This window comes from Neopsephotus bourkii, unplaced genomic scaffold, assembly GCF_033783945.1.
Source record: "Neopsephotus bourkii isolate Nb327-2 ecotype Australia unplaced genomic scaffold, CSIRO-AGI_Nbou_v1 NB_1792, whole genome shotgun sequence".
NCBI classification, from domain to species: domain Eukaryota; kingdom Metazoa; phylum Chordata; class Aves; order Psittaciformes; family Psittacidae; genus Neopsephotus; species Neopsephotus bourkii.
Genome location: NW_026902266.1, coordinates 1,945,551 through 1,965,977, shown reverse-complemented (window position 1 = coordinate 1,965,977; position 20,427 = coordinate 1,945,551). Strand labels below are relative to the sequence as shown.

The window sequence follows — 20,427 nt, the reverse complement described above, 5'->3', positions numbered from 1 at the left end:
GTTGGTGGCTACTTTATTACATACCAAGATTTATTCATTTAGTTAAGTATATGCAAATTGAGACAATAAAATATTTATTACCTTCTTATTGGTCTTACCAGTAGTTCAAGTCTGTCTCTGCTTTTTACTCCCATTCTCTGTCTTTCTAGTGTCAGTACAGTTTCAGGTGAACAAGTTCACAAGACAGTTCAGTCCTCAGACAGTCAAAGGGAACAGACAGCCCTGCTGGTTCCCCAATGGAGGAAGAGCTCATCTCAGTCATGAAGATTCATCTGCTGCGAAAGAACTTGTAGTAGACCAGCCCGCCTAAGATGGCCAGCTCCAGGATGATGATGATGGACAGCAACAACTTATTAGTGGCTATTCTAGAGTTAAAAAATAAAAATACAGAAATCCAAGATAGCTGGTTTTCCCTTGGGGATGGAAGCAGATTCTAGATAATTTGATCATCACCTTCCCTGGTTCAGGTAGACCACAAAGTGTTATTTGGATAGCTCTTAACAAGCAGCCAGGGACAAACTCAGTAGTTTCTTACTCATGTTTTCCCTGGAACCTTCAACAGCAGCAGTTCTATTCCTCTTGCTCCCCACCCCGCATAAACCAGATCATTCTGCTCTGCATTCACATAAGCAAAGAGGAAAACATGAGTTGAACTCCTTTGCTAAAAGCTGCATTGTAGTGCTTTCACTTGGAACTGTGTAGCTGAAGTAAAACAGTAAAATCTCAAAATAATGTACCTCTACTATTGGGAAGTATACAGTTGTCAGAACTTACTTTAGCAATGGGTATGAGGGGAAAGAGTGGGTTTTTTGGTGATATTTCCAATGGGTTGTAAATATCTACTGGAAGTACAGTCCAAGAACTGGTTTATGAGGATAATTAAACCATGTAGTTAAGAAACTGTACATGCACTTAAGCAGCCAAGGCTTTAGTCATCAAAATAGTACATGGTCAGGCCCAGTTTCTCATGAGCCAGTGAGCTACTCTAGGGCATTCCTATGGGCTAAAAAGACTTGCCTGTGTCATCATTCACTCCCTTACTGCTGCAATGATTTATGGCACAGCTTTTTGTAAGCTGAGTAATAAGGATCTAAAGTTACCATTAGCAATTCCCTGTAACTTGCTTATGGCCTCACCACAGTTTATCATGCAGATGGTTTAATGACTTCGTATTACCCCAAACAAGCAGCATAAATTCAGAAGTGCTCCACTACCTGCGCTCCTTATGTAATCGACAGAAAGAAAACAACACAAATAAACATCTGCCCCTGGGCACACATTGTGTTTGCACACTCCCCACAACCTGCCCGCAGTTCCAGCTGACTGTTCTCTATTTTTTGCCTGAAAGTCTCAGGCAGCAATGCCACAGCCAAGTGCTGCTCTAAGTCAGCCACAGAACTCACCTCCTGGACATGGAACGTAGAATCTTGCGGCTCCTGCTCAAGTTCTCACTTGTATTCACCAACTAAAAATAAACAAAAGTTACCTGTCAAACAAGCGCGCAGCAACTGTAAATCTGCACCTGGAAGTACCTGGTGCTGAAATGTTGCCATTAATAATGGGACCAAAGCTAACCAGACATTCTCAAAATTCAGACAACACTGTTCTCTACACAATACAAGGTGGAAGCAGTCTCCTTTCTCAGGGGGAAATAAAGACTTGCATGCATACTTTCCCTTAGATGCATACAAAGACAGACATGCAATTTGGGGTCACTTTCTGCCCTTTTAAGTAAGTTCATCTACAAACACCAGGAAGTTGGCTGGAAAGCTGCTTTCATTGGATTTCATTTCATTATTCTAGTTGTTGACATCAGGAGAAAACAATACTGAGGTGCTCTCCCCTGTATGTATCTGGAACCTTCTGAAATACTGTTCAATTCCTAGCAAAGAAGGAACCATGTTGTCTATGACCTAGCAGCTATGAGCTCTGAACTGTTAGTAAATAACCCATTTCAGCTTTGTAATGTTCAGAAATGAACTGTCAGGTATTTCTCAGTCAGCTATTAAGAAGCACGTAACTAAGTGAGGTTACAGACAACTAAAAAAGCTGTTGTCTCACAGAGTCTGGATTCATGAGGCATGGCCTCTGGAGGTCTCCAGGTAAGATTTCACTATGGCCAACATCGTGTTTTGGGCCCTTCTACAGTGATAATTTTATGAGCACAGCACAGAAAGGTGGCAGACAGATCTGATCTGTAGAAACAACAATAGGATTACCACTGCTACAGAGGTCTTTGAGAGTGATGACTGACACATGGTTCCCACTAGACTAACATTGGATACAAAGCCCACAGTTTCTCTGCTTACTCTGCTCCTGGTGCGTTCCAGTTGCTCCCGCTGCTCCCCAAGTTCTTCGATTATATCAGTGCCAATCTGATCTGTTTCAGCGGCAATTCGGTGTGAGCGCTCAATGCTCTGAGTGGCCCTGTTCAGGCTGTCCGTTCCCTGGAGCAGCAGCACTCTCTGTGACTGCAGATTAGTCTGAAAAACAACATATGCTTAACTTGAGCACAAAGACAGAGGCAATAGGCTTCTGACATATTAAGAAGTTAGATTGTGACTCCTTAGGCCATACGTTTGTGTTAGCTGTATGTACTTCTGATGTTAACTCAAGTAGCCCAGTTGATTTTGAAAGAGTTCTTGTTCATGTTCTAAGATTATGGTAAATTTGGTAAATCTTGAAAAAATTGCCTTTGCAACTATTTACTTTTCCATCAAAGAACATTTACATGAAAATAGTATCTTTGCTTTCCAGATGTTAACTTTCTTTCCATTCATATCTAAATTCAGCCTTATTTGTGACTGACTGAGTTGGTTGCCCAGGAGATCAAGAGTTCACAGTCAAAAGGACTGGGAACAAACAGCAGTAACAGATGGACTGCTAAGTAACAAAGAGCCTCTTCTCGTGCCAACAGCCTTAGCTAGAGCCTAAGAAATGTTTGCTGACCTCGGGGCCAAAAGGTAGCTCAAAATAAAGCATCTTCTTAAGCTTCAGAAAGTCTAAACTATCACTCTGCTCTCAGGTTTAAGAGGAACCAAAAACCAAGGTACTACAGAACGAGGTACCAAGGAGAGAACTTCCCTCAAGCCTTCCTTATCTAAGGCAGGCAAAAAAGATGCCCACCTTCATGAACTTGCTGTACAGGTGACACCACTCTGATGATAAAAGTCAATTCAGTCTCACTAGCTCAGACATATATAAGCAAACCTGGTACACAAATAGTTTTACTTCTTGCACTGTAGCAACCTATCCATAGGGAAAAAAGTGCTACAGCATGACTTCTTATATGTTCTTGGAATTATTTACACTGAGATTACTTAAAAGAGTAATCCACCAGAGAACCCATATAGTGCATGATTCACACACTGCTAGTTTTGGAGACTAAAAGTAGATCAGTTCAACTTTCTTCTGAGTTTGTGACATCACTTCCCACTGTTCTAGGGGAATGATTAAATGAAGCATTTCAGTACACAATATTATGTAAGTTACTAAGGACGTGGCATTCAAGGAGCTCCGTTTTGATTCTACGCCTATCTTTGATTTAGAACAGAAAATCTCTCCTTTTGAGTTCCAGGTGTTCTTTCTCCTCCCCGAGATACTCATGTTATGTGCAGAGATTTATGCAGGGAGTTATACAAGCACAGAAACTAAGTAGACTGAAGCAGAAACACTCTAAATGATATATCTGGATTTTTTACAAGCACATCAATGTTAAGTAAAATTTATATGTAATTCTCACACTCTGTTCATTTTCTGTGGAGAAGATTCCGTATCTCATATCTCCTTGACTTCCAGGGCCCAGTCCCAAGTCTGTGCTTCTCATCTCTCTCTGGAACATGGAGAGGTCTCTCCTGTACGCCCGGATTTTGCTCATCATTTGGTTGCGGAATGGCAGAGGAGCAAACTTCAGCTCTTCCTCCATTTCCCGTAGCTTTAACAGAAGAAAATGTGTTCAGTTTTTTAAGCACCAAATCTATTCTTCACAGCAGCGATCCTCAAAAATCACCATCAGGTGAAGGGATTCACATGTTTTTATGTGATTGGGCAAGGGGGATTAACCCCAAACACATATATACCCCTTATCTAGTATCGAGTACACCAATGTCTCTGCCCAGCACTGTTCAGCCCACATGGATTTTCCGGTGCACGATGCTTCAAATTTAAAAAAAAAATATTTGCCAGGCTCAAATGTGTGATTTCTACCTGAACAGTCACTCTATAACTTCAGAATTTCCAGTTCTCACTTTCATATAGTTTATGCATCTATAGAATGGGTATTAGTTTCTCACTGTCTCTATGCAGTAGAGATCCATTACTGCAGAGGCAAGCGTGGCACTAAATTCACACTCAACCTCCAGCCTGGCAATGGGAGTTGGGATTTGTAAACCCTGGGGTTCTGGATGTGTGAATTTTCACATCACCTTTTAGTGACAGTTAAGTCACAAAGTTACAATGGTTAAAGCTGTCCACCAGTACCAGCCCTCACACAGTATGAGCTCAGCATCTTGCACATCACCTATACAGACACCTGTCAACAAAACCCAGTAAGTTAGAGCAATAGAGCATCATGTTCAGCTGTGACTCAAAAACATAAAAACACACTAACATGAAAACAAAGCTTAAACCACAATGTCTTGCTTAAAAAGACAAGTCACATGTTGCTGTTTTTTTTTTTTTGTGCTGTTCCATGTCCCTTGTGGCCCAGAAAGTTGATATTATAGAGATTTTAAATATTCAAGGTCCCTGATATTAACTATCAGACTATTATAGAGAGATGAAAAGGGTCTATACCAACATGAAGAAAGACAGAAGGGAAAAAAGAAAAAAAAAGGCAGCAGATTCTCTACATGCCCCCCTCCAATCTCTATCAATTTGAATTCCACCTCTGTCACTCTCCTTTGTTCAACAAAGGGAAGGTGATATCCAAATTGAGCACTGAAAGAAAAGCATGTAAGAATATTCGTATCTATCAATATACAGATATAGACAACTGCCTTGACAAACACAGACACACCTATAAGATCAATTAATCAAGCATTAAAAAAATACAACATCCGCCTGTCATAATATGATCCATAAAGAAAGTAAAATCTGAAAGTAGTGTGGTGGTCAGGAAGGGCAGGAGCCTCAACTGGTGTTTACCGTTTCATTTGCTTCACGCCGTTTCTCATCAAACTCTCGAACCATTTTTTTCTTCTCCTCTGTGAAGGAAAAAGTAGCATGTCAGAGAAATGACAACAGACCTCCAGCTCAATCCCCTGCAGACAAGGAAGCTGCCACAGACGGCTGATTACAGAGATCTCAGGTCAAAATTTACCTCAAACAGGAACACCCTGTTCTTATGACAACTTTCCAGCAGGGAGTTGGGGGAGAAAGCAGAAACCTCTCTTCCAAACAGTGTCCACTATCTCTGGTACACAAAAGAAGTAATTTTTCAAACCTGAAATATTTTCTTGAGCTATTACCCTCCAACCCCCACTGGCAGAACTGCAGGTTGAAAAACATGAAAACATCGTTGCAGCAAAACCCCACCGTGACAATACCCTTTTGTAAATACGTCCTCTGCAAAAAGTGGAAACCGAACAGTTCTTAAACCACTGAGCTCCCAACGGAGAACAGCGAAAGAACTTGATGTGATCAAAAACATTTTTACACAGCTCCTCGCTCATCCATGACATGCTGTAGCTTTCCTATTCAGCCCAAATTCTTAAGAAGCCCCAGAATTTGAACTGGGAAGTTAAGGCAGAGTTAACAATAAGCTATGCTCTCCAGAAGTGCATAGAACTGTTGCAGACTAAGCTACATTGTGACTGTTAGTATACCACACATAAACTGGTGTCAGGAAATGCAGTTTCACATTTCAGCCTGTTCCTAAGAAACACTCTCCTCAACTTCTCCCATGATTTGCCACCATATACATCTGTGCCAACACAATTACTTTTGTAGCTGGGTTGCAAGTGAAATCATGGACCTGAACTGCAGGAAAACAGCCTTCAGAAGTCAGTATTTTGTTTCACACAGGTAATTTCACTAACTCGATTTAAGTAGCGCCCTCTCAAAACTGCTGCCTCGAACTAACAAACCCGGGGCAGGAGTGAAAAAGCAGCATTCTACCTCCTCTGTGTCCCCCAAGCGGCTTAAGAACACAGTGCACTCGCCAGTCAAAGCCGCTAGTTGACGAAAGTCAAGCGGCAATGGCTTGAGACATTTTTGTATATACAAGAGATCAGGCAACGCGGCTTGAAAGCATTACACTGCGTCTGGCCTAACAGAAACGCCAGAAACTATTGAGAAGTTTAACTCATATCAATACGGATTAAACTGTGACTCGAAGTACCTCGAGAGAACTTCTTTAATGCAGTAGAAGTAAAAGGTACCTAAGCCACAATAACATTACCCATATGCTCACCAACATTTAACTGATTTATTTCCATTCAATTAGAAACAGTTAGAAACAACTGAAAAATACAGCTAAATTAATTAACTTAGAGGAAATGATATTTGAAACTGATCATGTTTGAAATGCCTTCTTACAAACTTGGCAGAGGAAAAAAAAATGTTTCTAGAGCAAGGATTTTTTTATCTTGTTTATATGGAGCAAAAAAGCATTTTCAAATCTCGGCCCCTCAAAGATGTCCCAGGGTCTACATCAGATTCTGTCTCCTCTCAAGTGTGGAAGAGTGCAAATCACCTTAAAAGAGTATGCAAAGTATCTTTCATTACCTCCTGAAGTTTTCAAGATTAGGTAACTTGAAAAATGAATCCTTCCCCGTAAGTACAAGCAGCAAACAAATCAGGTGAGTGCAACACCTCCACCAGACAGATTCCTGACTTACCTTGAACTACCCTAGAAGTACTTCCCAGAAATATTACCACGTTTGCAACAACAAATTTAAAGACCAGAATAATCATGTTAAAATGTCACAGCATGTCTGAAAAGTCAGTTTGGAATTACTTGTCATCTAAGGAAAACAAAATATAGACTCTTAGAATCACAGAATAGCTAGGGTTGGAAAGGACCTTAAGATCATCATGGTCCAACCCCCCTGCCATGGGCAGGGACACCTCACACTAAACCATGCCACCCAAGGCTCTGTCCAGCCTGGCCTTGAACACCACCAGGGATGGAGCATTCACAACCTCCCTGGGCAGCCCATTCCAGTGCCTCACCACCCTTACAGTAAATAACTTCTTCCTTATACCTAATCTGAACTTCCCCTGTTTAAGTTTTAACCCATTACCCCTTGTCCTATCCCTACAGTCCCTCATGAAGAGTCCATCCCCAGCATCCTTATAGGCCCCCTTCATATACTGAAAGGCCAGCAGCCTCCACGCAGCTCCAAGCAGCCTTCTTTTCTCCAGGCTTTCTCAGCCTATCTTCATACAGGAAGTGAACCAGCCCCCCCATCATCCTTGTAGCCCTCCTCTGGACTTGCTGCAACAGTTCCATGTCCTTTTTATGTTGAGGACAGCAGAACTGCACACAATACTCCAGGTGAGGTCTCACATGAGCAGAGTAGAGGGGCAGGATCACCTCCTTCGACCTGCTGGTCACGCTCCTTTTGATGCAGCCCAGGATATGGTTGGCTTTCTGGGCTGCAAGCACACACTGAAGCTGCCTCATGTTAAGTTTCTCATCGACCAACACCCCCAAGTCCTTCTCCGCAGGGCTGCTCTGAATCTCTTCTCTGCCCAGCCTGTAGCTGTGTCTGGGGTTGCTCTGACCCAGGTGTAGGACCTTGCACTTGGCATGGTTAAACTTCATGAGGTTGGCATCAGCCCACCTCACAGGCGTGTCAAGGTCCCTCTGGATGGCATTCCTTCCCTCCAGCGTATCAACCGAACCACACAGCTTGGTGTCATCGGCAAACTTGCTGAGGGTGCACTCAATCCCACTGTCCATGTCAGTGACAAAGATGTTGAACAAGACCGGTCCCAACACCGATCCCTGAGGGACACCACTCGTTACTGGTCTCCAACTGGACAATGAGCCATTGACCACAACTCTTTGTGTGCAGCCAGCCAGCCAGTTCTTTATCCACCGAGTGGTCCATCTATCAAATCGATGGCTCTCCAATTTAGAGACAAGGATGTTGTGTGGGACAGTGTCGAATGCTTTGCACAAGTCCAGGTAGATTACATCAACTGCTCTACCCCTGTCCATCAGTTCTGTAGTCCCATCATAGAAGGCCACCAAATTAGTCAGGCAGGATTTCCCCTTAGTGAAGCCATGCTGGCTGTCACCAAGCACCTTGTTGTTTTTCATGTGCCTTAGCATGCCTTCCAGGAGAATCTGCTCCAAGATTTTGCCAGGCACAGAGGTGAGACTGACTGGTCTGTAATTCCCTGGGTCATCCATTTTCCCCCTCTTGAAAATGGGGGTTATATTTCCCTTTTTCCAGTCATCAGGAACTTCACCTGACTGCCATGATTAAATACCTACAAGCATTAAAATATTAAAGCATTAAAATATCTACAAGCATTGCAAAAATTGCTGCCTGTAACTACCCCATTTAAGCCCATTTCTCAGAATTGCTCAAGACTTCCCAGCTCCAAGGAGACGTGACAAAACTTTCCTTCACTAAGAAAGTGACCACTCTCTACTCTGCAAGGAAACAAGGATTACCTAGACGAAAGGGTATTTCTTTTTTTATGCTTTTTATTCCTGTTGACTGCCTGTAAAAGCTTTCAAAGTTGTCATTTGCAGGTTTGAACACCTTTCTTGTTCCAAGCTTTCCGGACATGCTGATGAAGTGGGCTGTGATCCAGAATGTAACTCATTATTAACTGGAAAGCCAGGTAAGAAACAGAGCATTAAGCTTTTTGAAGCCTGTGTTATCTGCCACAGGCCAGCATACCCTGAACAAGCCATTTCTGTGATTTTAGACCTAAACACATGAAATTGATCAGTTATGGAAGAATGACAAGACAAGGTTCAGAAGGTGGCCGAGAGCCTCTACTCATTCCTGTGGTACAAGCCCCAAGCTTAGCTACAGTGGCTCATGATAACAGCATATCATTTTTCTCATATGAAGGAAGTAGATCTGGTGACATTGGTATAATTCTCCGTGTCAGATGACTTCCCTTTCTGTTTCTCAGAATACTGACAATATCAAGAACTTAATTGGAAGCACAATGCCAAGCCCTACAGATAAGTGTTCTGTCACTGTTTTACCTGCTGCATGGTATAAAGAATACCCCTAAAATCAGGGTTTGCTTTTAATATAACTTTGTGTAGCTTGACAGATAGTGTTTGCTAATCTTTGAGTAAGTAGCGCACAGACCAGACTTTTAAAATGGTAATTTAAAATACAAACCTTATCCAGTGAGTCTACAACTGGTTGTGCCGATAAAAACTGCTTTTAATTCTGCTGGTGAGATCTTAAAGAAGAGTCCAACAGTGACCAACCAAAGCACTGCAATTTAGGCATCTCACCTAGAAACAGCATGAAGTGACAGCCAAATAACGACTCCTCCTCAGCGCTGAAGCTGAACATCCATCATTGAAATTTGCCAAGTAAGAGGAGCAGCTCCAGAGAAATAAAGCAGCACACCTGCCTCTCTGCTTTCCTACCTGGGGCTTTGCATGACCATGCGTAATACTCAAAGAGCAAAGCTACCACAATCTAACATCAACTGAGAAATAACAGACAAGGAACCCAGCAAAGACACCTGCCCCTGCCAAAGAGGTGTCCAAAGACACACTGAATTCCTGAAACTGCTTTGGCAAACTTCCCCCCGCTCCCACATTTCTTACAGGGACTTTGCCCTCTCGGCTGTAAACCCGAGATTATCCATGGGGAAACATCCCAAACGCCCCTGCCCCGGCCCTGCCACCAGCCCCAGCTACCCGTAGGGCAGCCCGCGGGGAAGTGCCAGCCAGGGAGCAAAGAGGGGAAGCGCTTCCAGACCCTGCCGCGGCCAGACCCCCTCGACAGGGAGGGAGAGAGCGGCTGGTCCGGTCCCCGCGCCACCGCACCCGGTAGAGCCCAGCCCGCCGCATGTCCCCCTTTTCCCTCTGCCTCACCGGCCGCGCTGCCCCGCAGCCGCTCGGGGACGCCCCGCAGGTCTCCATGCAACCCCCGGAAGATCTCGTGCAGCCGCTCCAGGTGCTCCGAGGAGCCGGGGCCGCGGCCTGCCATAGCAGCCAGCCACCTCCCGCCCAGCTCCGGCTACCACCACCCCCTACCCCTTCACATCCCCGCTCCCTCGCGAGGCATTTCCGCCATGGGCGGCAGCGGGGGCCTCCCCATGGGCGCCCCGAAGGCCGCCCGACCGCAAATCCGCCTGGCTACGCCGTCGGAAGGTTCACAGCCCGCTGCGGCCTCCTCCCCGCGGGAGCCGGGAACTGCGGCACGGCTGCGGGCGACGATGTTCGCCAGCGCCCGAGAGCGCCAGGCGCGGTCCAAGCCTGCCGCGAGGAAGGGGGCCTCCGGGCGCGCACTGCCTGCTGGAAGATGTAGTCTCCCATGGGAGGCGGCGGAGAGCACGGGGCAACGCAGCTCAGCGCCCCGGCCTGCTCCTTCTAGTGTGCTCTGGGGACTGTGAGAGCGAGCACGGCTGGGCCTACCGCCGCGTGTCCCCGGCCCTCAATGCGTACTAACGTGTGCATCGTTTCATGCGTTTTGATAGGGTTAGTGTCACAAACCCCGACGAGAGGCTATGCAAACCTATGTGGACTGTCCCCCCAGTCCACCGCACCCGCGCTTTCTCTGCAGAGATTTCTCCGGCTATGAACTGGGCAGTGCAATTAGGGCGGCACACTCGGGTTGTCACGAGGGTGCTGCGCTGCCCGGGGAAAAAAAGCAGCAGGCTCCCGGCTTAGAATCATAGAATAGTTACTGTTGGAAAGGACCTTAAGATCACCCAGTTCCAACCCCCCTGCTATGGGCAGGGACACCTCACTCTAAGCCATATCACCCAAGGCCTCGTCCAGCCCGGCCCTGAACACCACCAGGGATGGAGCATTGACAACCTCCCTAGGCAACCCATTCCAGTGCCTCACCACCCTCACAGTAAAGAACTTCTTCCTTATATCCAATCTAAACTTCCCTTGTTTAAGTTTTAACCTATTACCCCTTGTCCTATCACTACAGTCCCTAATGAAGAGTCCCTCCCCAGCATTCCTATAGGCCCCCTTCAGATACTGGAAGGCTGCTATGAGGTCTCCACGCAGCCTTCTCTTCTCCAGGCTAAAGAGCCCCAACTTTCTCAGCCTTTCCTGTAGAATCGGCCGCCTTCCTCCTCCCGGCAGGGGCACATCCGCGGCAGGCAGCGGGAGCCGCGGGGTGTCCGCTGCGAGAAAATCCTGCAGCAGCTGCCCCGCTGGGTCAAGCAACAGGCCACGCCGGGGCCACCAGGGGCCGCTGCTGAGATGCTCTGAGGGGCTGCCTGCCGCTGGCGGGGCGGACCCAAGCGGCAGGGGAGTGTCCGAGGTGACTGGGGCGGGCCTGGGGCGGCCGCCAGCACGAGCAGTGAGCATGGAGCGGGCGGCGGGGATGCTCACCTGCTGGGGAGCGGCGCTAGGGGCTGCCGTCTCTGTCCCCGTCCTCTTCCTCGTGGCAGCGCCCTACATCAGGTTTGTTTTAGAGAGCGCGGCCCTAGCCCTTCACGCTTGCGCTGGTAGCCATGGGCACCCCACCGCCCCGCACGGCGGTCAGGTCTACCTGCGTGCTTGTGTGACTGGGACTAACAGATCCCGTTTCTGTAGCCCGCGCTGCGGCAGGCGCTGTTCACGCGGCCGCAGCTCCAGCGCCTCAGTAGCGCTCGCGGCGGGAGCTGGGGCTCGGCTCAGCCCTGCCACCGCCGGCAGCGCCTGCTTCGGCGGCTTCCCGGGCCTCCGAGCCGCGCGGAGCTCGCTCTGGGGCCTGCCTCGGCCCGCGGACCCGGCCGGGTGCGGAGAGAATCGGCCGGGGAGCCCGGGGGTGGAGCCCGGCCTCTGCTCACCGCTGCACGGCGGAGCCCATTGGGCCCAGGCTCCGGAGTCGGTGGCGGCAGCCAATGGGAGCCGTGGTCCCACTTGTCGCCAGGGCGGGGCGGCGGGGCCGGGCCGAGTCACGCCGGTGTTTGTAAAGCGGGGAAGGGGTGTAGGGGCTAGGTCCTGGTAGCCCGGGCACGACACGATCGTGATCGGCCGCTTCACGTAACGACGCCTGTGGCTTCCCGGTTAATCCTACCGTTGGGGTGAAACGTGGGGCTCTGGGTGCTCATCACTGACCCACATCCCCTGGTCACCCCCGTCGAGGGGGGGGCTGCTGCCCTCTATTGCAGGAGGTATGTCGCCGGAGGACAGTGTAAATCAACAGCTAAGCTGGACGGGAAGGTGGTGGTAATCACAGGAGCCAACACAGGCATCGGGAAGGAGACTGCCAGAGACCTCGCACGAAGAGGCAAGTCACCAGTTACCAAATAGGCACCCACTTGCAGCTGACGGCCGTGTGCCTGGGTGTGCCTAGTGCCTCTTCCAGATCTAAGGAAGTGTTTTGTGCTAACATTGGAATCCAAAATTACTTCAGACAAGCCCAAGTGTTGCTTCTCCAGAGGTTGTGACCACCAAGGTGCAAGTCCCCAGTTCCTTGGCTGTTTTCATTGCTTGAACTCCAAAAATATTCCTTGTGACATGAAAATGCTCTGCACTGCAGATGTTTTGAGAGGACTGGTGAAGATGCCAGTATCACTGTATTCTGTTTGCATGAGGCTGGGAAATGCCCTAGGTCCACTGAGGTGTGCTTTAGTTATTCATGTTTCAAGCTATTTTGGTATACATGCTTTCTGGGTGACTAGTAAGGAGATTAACTTCCTGTTCATAATCTGTTTAGAAATTACTCTGGCTGGAATCCAAGTATCTTGTGCTCCTGGCTTGGCATTCCTGTTATAGGGGTAGATACAACTGTATCATACCAGTGTAGTGATACCTGCTCCTGATGTGGGAGTGCCTGGGTAGAGGCACTTCAGATGTGCATCTTCCTGTTCTGAAAACAGCTTTGGGCTGGGTGGAAGCTAATAGTATAGTAGAAAAGGCTTTGTCCCTCCCTGCTGCTCCCTTGACTGATGCTGATGCCCTAAATAAACAGGACGTTGTTTGTAAGCACTGTGTATAGCCAGTTTATCTTAGCCTCCATCATCCAGTGTGCTCCAGTGATCTCAGCTTCTGTTCCTGTTTTTTTACCCCCCTTGCAGGAGCGAGGGTGATTGTCGCTTGCAGAGACATAAGGAAGGCAGAAGCTGCAGCCAGTGAAATCCGAGCTGAGACAGGGAACCAGGAGGTCATTGTGAAAAAACTGGACTTGGCTGATACAAAATCCATCCGGGAGTTTGCTGAGAAATTTCTAGCAGGTACAGTCTCTAGATCCTTCTTTTCAGTGAGACTATTTTACCAAGGACTGCTGTCTGCTCTCCTAGCAGATGCCAAGTCCCTGACCTGCATATCTCTGTACTGCGTTGGGTACTGCAGTTCACAGCAGGGGCTTGACAGACTATGAGCTAGTTTGTGGTAGACTTACCATTTTATTGCGGTGCTGTGGCTGCAGCTCAAGACAGGCGTGAGGTTTTTTGGCTGACTTGTGTCATCCTCTTGTCTGTCTCTGTTTCCCTGTTTAAGAATGTCTGTTGTTTCTTGCAGAGGAGAAGGAACTCCATATTCTCATTAACAATGCTGGGGTAATGTTATGCCCTTACTCCAAGACTGCTGATGGCTTTGAGATGCACCTGGGAGTCAATCATCTTGGTAAGGCCGATGGAGTCATGTTTGCATTCAGGGTCTGTGGTAGGCAGAATACCAGAGGAAATTCTGCTTTTACGTTTTCTCTTCCTCAACCTTCCTTCTTGGGGAAGGATGGAAGGCCAGAGTCAGAGTTCTGGAGATGCAGTGCAGTGTATTTGCATGCACCCAGCTTAAGTGTCTACACGTTACCTGGGACATTTGAAATATATGACTGCACTAGCTTTTTGGAGCTGAGGAGCAGAACTTAATGGCCCCCAAAAAGTTTAGCTGTTGATTCAGGGGGGTTGTCTTTTCCCTGAACTTGAAATGAGGGCAGCAATAAGATATAACATGTAAACAATGTGTCGTGAGTACTTTGAAATTCCAGGAGGATAAACCTGTAGAGAAGGATGACATTTCCTCTCACCCCTAGGTCATTTTCTCTTGACCTTCCTACTGCTGGAGCGTCTGAAGCAGTCTGCCCCAGCCCGCATAGTGAACGTGTCCTCACTGGCTCATCATGGCGGCCGAATCCGCTTCCATGATCTCCACGGTGAGAAGTGCTACAACCGTGGCCTTGCCTACTGTCACAGCAAACTGGCCAACGTGCTCTTCACCCGGGAGCTGGCGAGGCGGCTGCAAGGCAAGTCCCAGAGGAGAGCAGAGTGTACTTTTGTTCCTTGATAAATGAGTGGTTTAAGCCCAGGACAATGAGTCTTGGAAAAGCCCTGCTCTATTCATGCGTTAATCCCATGATGGTGTTCCAAGTTCATATGCCTCAATGCTCACTGTGTCACTGACTCCTCATGGGTCTCCTAGAGGAGTTCTCGGCTTGGCTACAACTCGGCCATTACCTCCTTTGGAGCCTGTACAAAACTGCTGGTTTGGTTAAGGGTTCAAATGCATCCATCACATATACCAAGTAGTAACTACAGAGGACTTTTCTTACTCTCCCTGTATTCATGCCTGGACTCCTCCTTTAGGTTGTCTGCAGGTGGAACTGAAGAATGTATTACCTTTATATATGTATATATATATATATGTATTTTTTTTAAGGTAATTTGATACACGCAGATTTGTTCTGGACTACTTTCTTTTGCCACAGGCACTAAAGTCACAGCAAACGCTCTCCATCCTGGTTCTGTCCATTCTGAGCTGGTCCGGCATTCATTTGTAATGTCGTGGCTGTGGAAGATATTCTCATTCTTCTTGAAGACACCTTGGGAAGGAGCTCAGACCAGTATCTACTGTGCAGTAGCAGAGGAGCTAGACTCCGTGACAGGACAGTATTTCAGGTGGGTGCAAGCTGATGGAGTGATATAGTGTGGAAGGCAACCTTATTTGCTGGGGAAAATGAGACTTCATTAAGGAGAGACTGGGAAAGAGGCTGGCTGATAAGACTGAGGGTGACAAATACTAGAGCATTACCCCTTCCTGGTCTGTTGCAGTGGATATCATGTTGAAAAGAATCCCTGACTATATGTAGCTCTACACAACAGCAAGTCCTTTAGTGCTAGGAATATCACTGTACTGAAACGGCAGGAATGGCTGTCATGTGCTCAGGGCTTTAATCCTGATCTGCCTGAGATTGCGGCAAATCACTTTCAGCAGAGCTGTCTAGTTAATGAGGTCACTTGAGTCAATCCCGGGAAAACTGCTTTGGTTCTGTCTGCAGTTGTACCCCACAGAAGGAGCAGAAGGGGCCTGTGCTCCCCGGGCACTGGGCAGACTGGTGGAGCTGCAGAGCTAGGAGGTGAGATTTTCAGGACTCGCATGTGACAAATTAACTTGATTCTCCGGTGTGACAGACCCACCAGGTGGGAGGAACTCCTGCTGGGACACACACTCTGTCCTGCAAACTTTCTTATGTAGCTCCCACTACAAGCCCTGACTTCCTTGACTTGCTCCAGGACCCTGCGCTTTCCCCTTACCAAAACTGCTGCCCAGAGCAGTTCCAAGCCATCATCACCCTAGATTTGAAGACTTCCATTTGAACAGATTTATGTCAGCTTCCCACTGCGTGTATAGCAGTGTAACAATACTGGTTTTGGGGAAATGAATGTGAAAGTTTATCTTTGTTTCCCCACGTGGATACTGTTGGAGCCTTTGTGTCTGCAGAGCTTTCCTCTTGTGATGTATGACCAGATTAGTCTTTGTAATGGCTTTGTCTGATCTTCACTTGGGAGTTTGTACCATCTTAATCAGACTTGAATATATAGATAGATGTCTTAATCTTTTCTGGATGATTGTCTGTCCCAGGATATAAATGGATCATTTATGTGCTGGAATACAGAAAGCTTTAGTGGATTTTAAACTCATAAAAGCAAGGAGTTCTGGGCTTGGTGGGAAATGGATACCTTCAACAGTAATTCACAATTCACATTGGACTACCCTAAAATCCTCTTCACTTTCCAGGCAATAGAATATAAAGCACAAGTATGTAAAAGAATTTGCACACCACAGTGTCCTAGGTTTAGCAGGACACACAGCAAGACAGGTGGAGTCCACCGGAGTACTTTCAGGAACACCAGAGACTCTGCACTTGGAGCTCTAAAAGCACTAGGCTGGATACAGAGTTTAGAAGATGAAATTTCCTCTGTTCTCTTAAACTCCCATGTTATTGCAGCATCTAGCATTACAGAGGAGAACACATGATCACTGTTCCAGACAGAATGCTGTCTGCCTGCAGGAGCTGAAAAGAAGGGAGCTCCAGTTCAGAGGATAATGGAAAAGGGGATAACTATACATGGTTATTGCAGTATTGCTGTTCTGGGGCAGCTTTACATTTCATGCCACAGCAGTATAGTAGGAAAAATAGTTTAGAATGAAGGGCTGTTTGAGTGGGGTGGGTTGGTTTTTTTTTGTAGCGTCTGCTAGAAGAGCTGCTCCTGAGAAGGTTGGTTAGCGTTTATAGCCCGTCTTGGTGGTGTTAATGAGAAGGTACACTGAAGAGTATATAGTAGAGCATATATAGGTTTCTTTAAGACAATATACTTGCCTATCAATTCTTGGTGCCATTAGGAAAGACTTTTCCCTAGCCAATTGGAAAGAAACCTATCTCAAGACGGCTTAGCACCAACCCTTGCTCGTTTGCTGGACAGCCTCCCACACTTCCTTCAGTTGGTTTTGAAATGAAGCTGGTAGAAAGCAACTGCCTTAACACAGACATTTCAGTGTATTAACATGAATGGAGACCTTTAGCTTAATAAAAATAAAACATGTACCTCTTGCAGTGACTGCCAGCCAGCATACGTATCTCCATGGGGTCGAGATGATGAAACAGCAAAGAAGCTCTGGAATGTGAGCTGCCAGCTTCTCGGCATCCACTGGGACTGAGCAGCGCAGACCTCAAGTGTGCACATGGCTGAGGCTGAGTCCAGCCATACTTCTCCTGGGAAGAGCACTGCTGAGAGACCTCAAGACTAAAACTCCAATACTTCTGCTGCCCTAATGATGTTGTATGGGCACAATCTAATGTGAATTTCTGGAGTATTACACTTCAGGATGGAGATTTATAAGCAACCAGTCCCCTTCCTAGCTGGAGAATTAGAGCACTGACACGGAGCAACCTTTGCTTGGTATTTCACATACCAGGCAGAAGCTATTGTCCTCTGGCTTTAGAACAGAAATGAAGGCTTGCAGTCTTAGGCTTAGATTATCAGACAGTCTAAAGAATTACCTTTATCCCCTCTCCCAATACTAGTAAATCTGTAGGACTCCCAACTTATTATCTAAGGTTATTTTCAGTTTCTACTATTTGACCTGTCAGAGTGAAAGTACTGTAGGGCGTTAGATTTTCTGGCAATTCCATGCAATACAGATAGCTCAAGCATACAGATATAGGTGCTGGCCTTTTTGGGCCAATCATTAGGTAAAGTTTGTAAGTGGGCTCAACTGTTTTTCTTAATATTCTCTGCTGGACCCTAGCCACTGAAGTATCTTGGCCCCAGCTGCACACCGATGGCAGTAAGATAACAGAGGGTTGGCATATCTTTTGAGAACCCAGGTCTCACTGCAGGTGACTGGGAGGTTAAAAGCTGCAGGAGTGCTGCAATTGTGCATAGACAAGTTATTATACTAAAAAATATTAACACCTCTCCTGTGAAGCACATGAGATGTGAGCAAAGATGGTGTAAAAGTTGTCACAATAAACCCCCCCAGCTGCACTTTAGATGACTTTAGAACCTATAAAGGAGAGCAGAATGAGTAACACCTGTGTTAAAAATACTGAAACTACTTCAGCTGATACTTTAGCTTGACATGCCAGCAAACTACCTAGAGCTGAATAGTTGAAGCAGAGCTCAAGACTGTCTTGACAGAGGTCAAGTTAGCTACAGGTCAGGAAAGCAAGCCTTGCACAGAAATCCTTACATTTGTCTATCCAGCCATTACGGGACGTGGCTGGCCAAGGCTGCCAGTCAGGCCCTGCAGTACTGTGCAGCTTGCACTTCCAGAAGGCAGCTGTCAATCCATGTAGTAATGGTACTGCTCCCTTGAAACTCTAGTGCTACTTTGATGCTAGACTATGATCCATCATCAGATTGTTTCTGAAAGAGTTAAGCGGTTAGAAAACAAGTGCCACAGCTCGTAGGAGTATCTTCTACTTCTGGAAAAAAACCAAACCAACCAACCCAGCTTGGAAGTGTTTGGACTTGCACATAAGCGTGTCACTGTGACCAACTGCCAATTTGGGGGAACAAATGCTAATTTTATGATTAATTCTTTCTGCCTGGAGCCATCTATGCAGAACAGTCCTGTGCTACCTCTGAGCAATACTAAATAAAGCCATTTTCCTTTTACAATAGAAACCTGTCTTCCTTCAGAAATGTTACATGGTGTTGCTGGTATCTGCACCTGCCTTACTAATGTAGAGAACTCTATTTAGGCAACATTTTAAAGTCCCTTTGTGTTCCTCCCTATCACTCTGCTTTTTGTCCTCTCTTTTTAGGCTTACTCTCCAGTATGCAGCTAAATCCACAACTATAGTGTAGCAGTAGAATGCTACCCAGCATTGCAGGCTTGGCTTGTTTTCTCTGTGTCTGTGATCTTCAAAGTGGCCTTCAGGAGCAGTAGAAACCATTATAAAAAAAACAGGCAGAAAGGCTCTGGCTGGAATATTTTGCCCTTGCGGGTCAATGCTTTTCTCAAAGAAGTCTGACCATAGATTTTATATAAGGCACATAACTACATGTTTCCAGAGATACACCTCCACTATTTTGACCTTGGGCAAGTCACTTATACTTTCTTCTAAGCTGATCTGTAAAATGGGGAACTAAAGCTCATTTAGCTGTCTCAAATGGAGGCTTGCAGGGGAGAGTTTGATTAACTTTCAGAGCTCTCTAAAGAGGATTACTGGTTTGTGAGAGTACACATATGGGGCCGAGCTAGCTACTGGGAGGTCTTCTAAAGATGTGGTATTCCAATTGATCTAAATGTTGAGAACATGGAGGCAGAGAGATTTTGCATGACAGAACAATTCTTCCCCTTCAAATTACTCTGCTAAGCACAGCCAAAACAAAATACGGATCTAGAAAAGAAATCCACAGGTTATGCTGAGATAAAAAAAAAGCAAACAGTAGATATGTGAACAGTCATAATACTTTATTATCTTTTTTTCATTGTAAACAAACCTTGGTCATTAATAGAGAAGTTCTTACTAACTGGCAGTACTCAATCCCTTTTAGATGCTCAGAAATTCAAAGCCCCTTGTTAATTGCACTATTTGTAACACAAGGCAGTTAGTCAGGATCAAAATTCCAGTTCTGCTGGTAAGAGAAAGATCTCTAGATTCCAAGTTAGAAAAATCAAATTACAACAAATGCTCTATAAAGTGCATGAGGTACAGTGCAAAAGGGTCAGGAGGAAAGGCAGGTACAGAACTGACTGGTCTGCATGACAAACCCCACTCTGTGCTCGACAGAGCTGAAGGAACATTAGCAAAACGCTAGGCATTGCAGCAATGCTGATCTGGATACCACAAACAGTAAAACCTCTGCATAATTAGAGATTTGGAAATGACTGAAGACATGGATAGTGCCAGGCTTTAGGAATAGCCTAATGACTGTAATCTGAAGGAAAGCTAGGTCAGCCTGGTCAAGAAACAAAAGCTTTCATTAGTACTCACTAATGAGATAACGCAAATCTGTGCTCAGGAGATTCTGAATGCTAACTGTGGTCATTTCCAACTGCTTTGCTCAGAGACATTTCTATCCCTGCTCTAGTGAGCAGAGCACCTCCAAGAGAGGTGTTTGCATCAGTGGGGTGCTGCTTATGAAACACTGAAGGAGGTGCTGGACAAGTCCTTTCTGAATCCCTGGAAGTCCGTTCTGTCACTACAGTGAGCTTGGGGATAGTGCAAAACAGTTATGTATTTATTTGACAGTTTATGTACTAAAACTATTAATAGGTATATTACACTTCAGAAAACCTGTTGTTTCTTCTTTTGTTAAGAAGTTTAGTTTACTTACAAAGTGAACTAATTTTCCTACTTCTTGTGCTGAAGTACATGTAAACAACAAGCACAAACTCTTGTTTAGTACCTTGCTTTGTTCTGTTTTTTTCCGGAAGGTTCTACTACTGTCTACCATTCTCATGTCCCAGTCACAGTTGCAGAGAAGCAGCTGCTTTTTTCAGCATCCTTGAACACAGCCATTACACAAAGATTCCTGCTTTTTCATAAATCTGAGTTAACCTAACACTTCCAGAGCAAAGCCTGTCAATAT

The 20,427-nt window shown here is 46.1% G+C and overlaps 2 protein-coding genes across 3 annotated transcripts; one reads left to right on the top strand and one right to left on the bottom strand.

Moving 5' to 3' along the window:
* Window position 1: 1 nt before the first annotated feature.
* Window positions 2-10,358, bottom strand: VTI1B (vesicle transport through interaction with t-SNAREs 1B). Of its 2 annotated transcripts, XM_061380105.1 has the most exons (7): window positions 10,031-10,124; window positions 5,444-5,565; window positions 5,146-5,204; window positions 3,743-3,934; window positions 2,310-2,483; window positions 1,404-1,465; window positions 2-365 (listed from the first exon to the last, which is right to left on the bottom strand). In XM_061380105.1, exons 2-7 carry the CDS (start codon window positions 5,514-5,516, stop codon window positions 269-271), a joined length of 657 nt encoding a protein of 218 aa, XP_061236089.1. In that variant the 5' UTR covers window positions 5,517-5,565; window positions 10,031-10,124; the 3' UTR covers window positions 2-268. The 2 variants fall into 2 exon arrangements, with proteins under 2 accessions (XP_061236089.1, XP_061236088.1); XM_061380104.1 differs by lacking the exon at window positions 5,444-5,565 and having other exon boundaries at window positions 10,031-10,358.
* Window positions 10,359-10,530: 172 nt separating this feature from the next.
* Window positions 10,531-18,513, top strand: LOC133226490 (retinol dehydrogenase 12-like). The gene is made up of 7 exons (XM_061380103.1): window positions 10,531-10,636; window positions 12,274-12,392; window positions 13,183-13,338; window positions 13,625-13,729; window positions 14,139-14,348; window positions 14,811-15,000; window positions 16,939-18,513. The coding sequence occupies exons 1-7, from the start codon at window positions 10,596-10,598 to the stop codon at window positions 17,039-17,041; spliced, it is 924 nt and encodes a 307-aa protein (XP_061236087.1). The 5' UTR covers window positions 10,531-10,595; the 3' UTR covers window positions 17,042-18,513.
* Window positions 18,514-20,427: the final 1,914 nt, after the last annotated feature.

What these genes read in the sequence shown, in the direction of transcription:
- VTI1B (XM_061380104.1), bottom strand. Translation starts at nt 10,145, where the DNA reads ATGGCAGGCCGCGGCCCCGGCTCCTCGGAGCACCTGGAGCGGCTGCAC. An exon ending in GCTGCGGGGCAGCGCGGCCG is followed by an intron (nt 5,205 to 10,030) that starts GTGAGGCAGAGG and finishes TTTCCTTCACAG; the next exon opens with AGGAGAAGAAAAAAATGGTT. An exon ending in TGGAACGCACCAGGAGCAGA is followed by an intron (nt 1,466 to 2,309) that starts GTAAGCAGAGAA and finishes GTTTATTTTTAG; the next exon opens with TTGGTGAATACAAGTGAGAA.
- LOC133226490 (XM_061380103.1), top strand. Translation starts at nt 10,596, where the DNA reads ATGCGTACTAACGTGTGCATCGTTTCATGCGTTTTGATAGG. An exon ending in CCTGGGAGTCAATCATCTTG is followed by an intron (nt 13,730 to 14,138) that starts GTAAGGCCGATG and finishes TCTCACCCCTAG; the next exon opens with GTCATTTTCTCTTGACCTTC. An exon ending in GCTGGCGAGGCGGCTGCAAG is followed by an intron (nt 14,349 to 14,810) that starts GCAAGTCCCAGA and finishes CTTTTGCCACAG; the next exon opens with GCACTAAAGTCACAGCAAAC.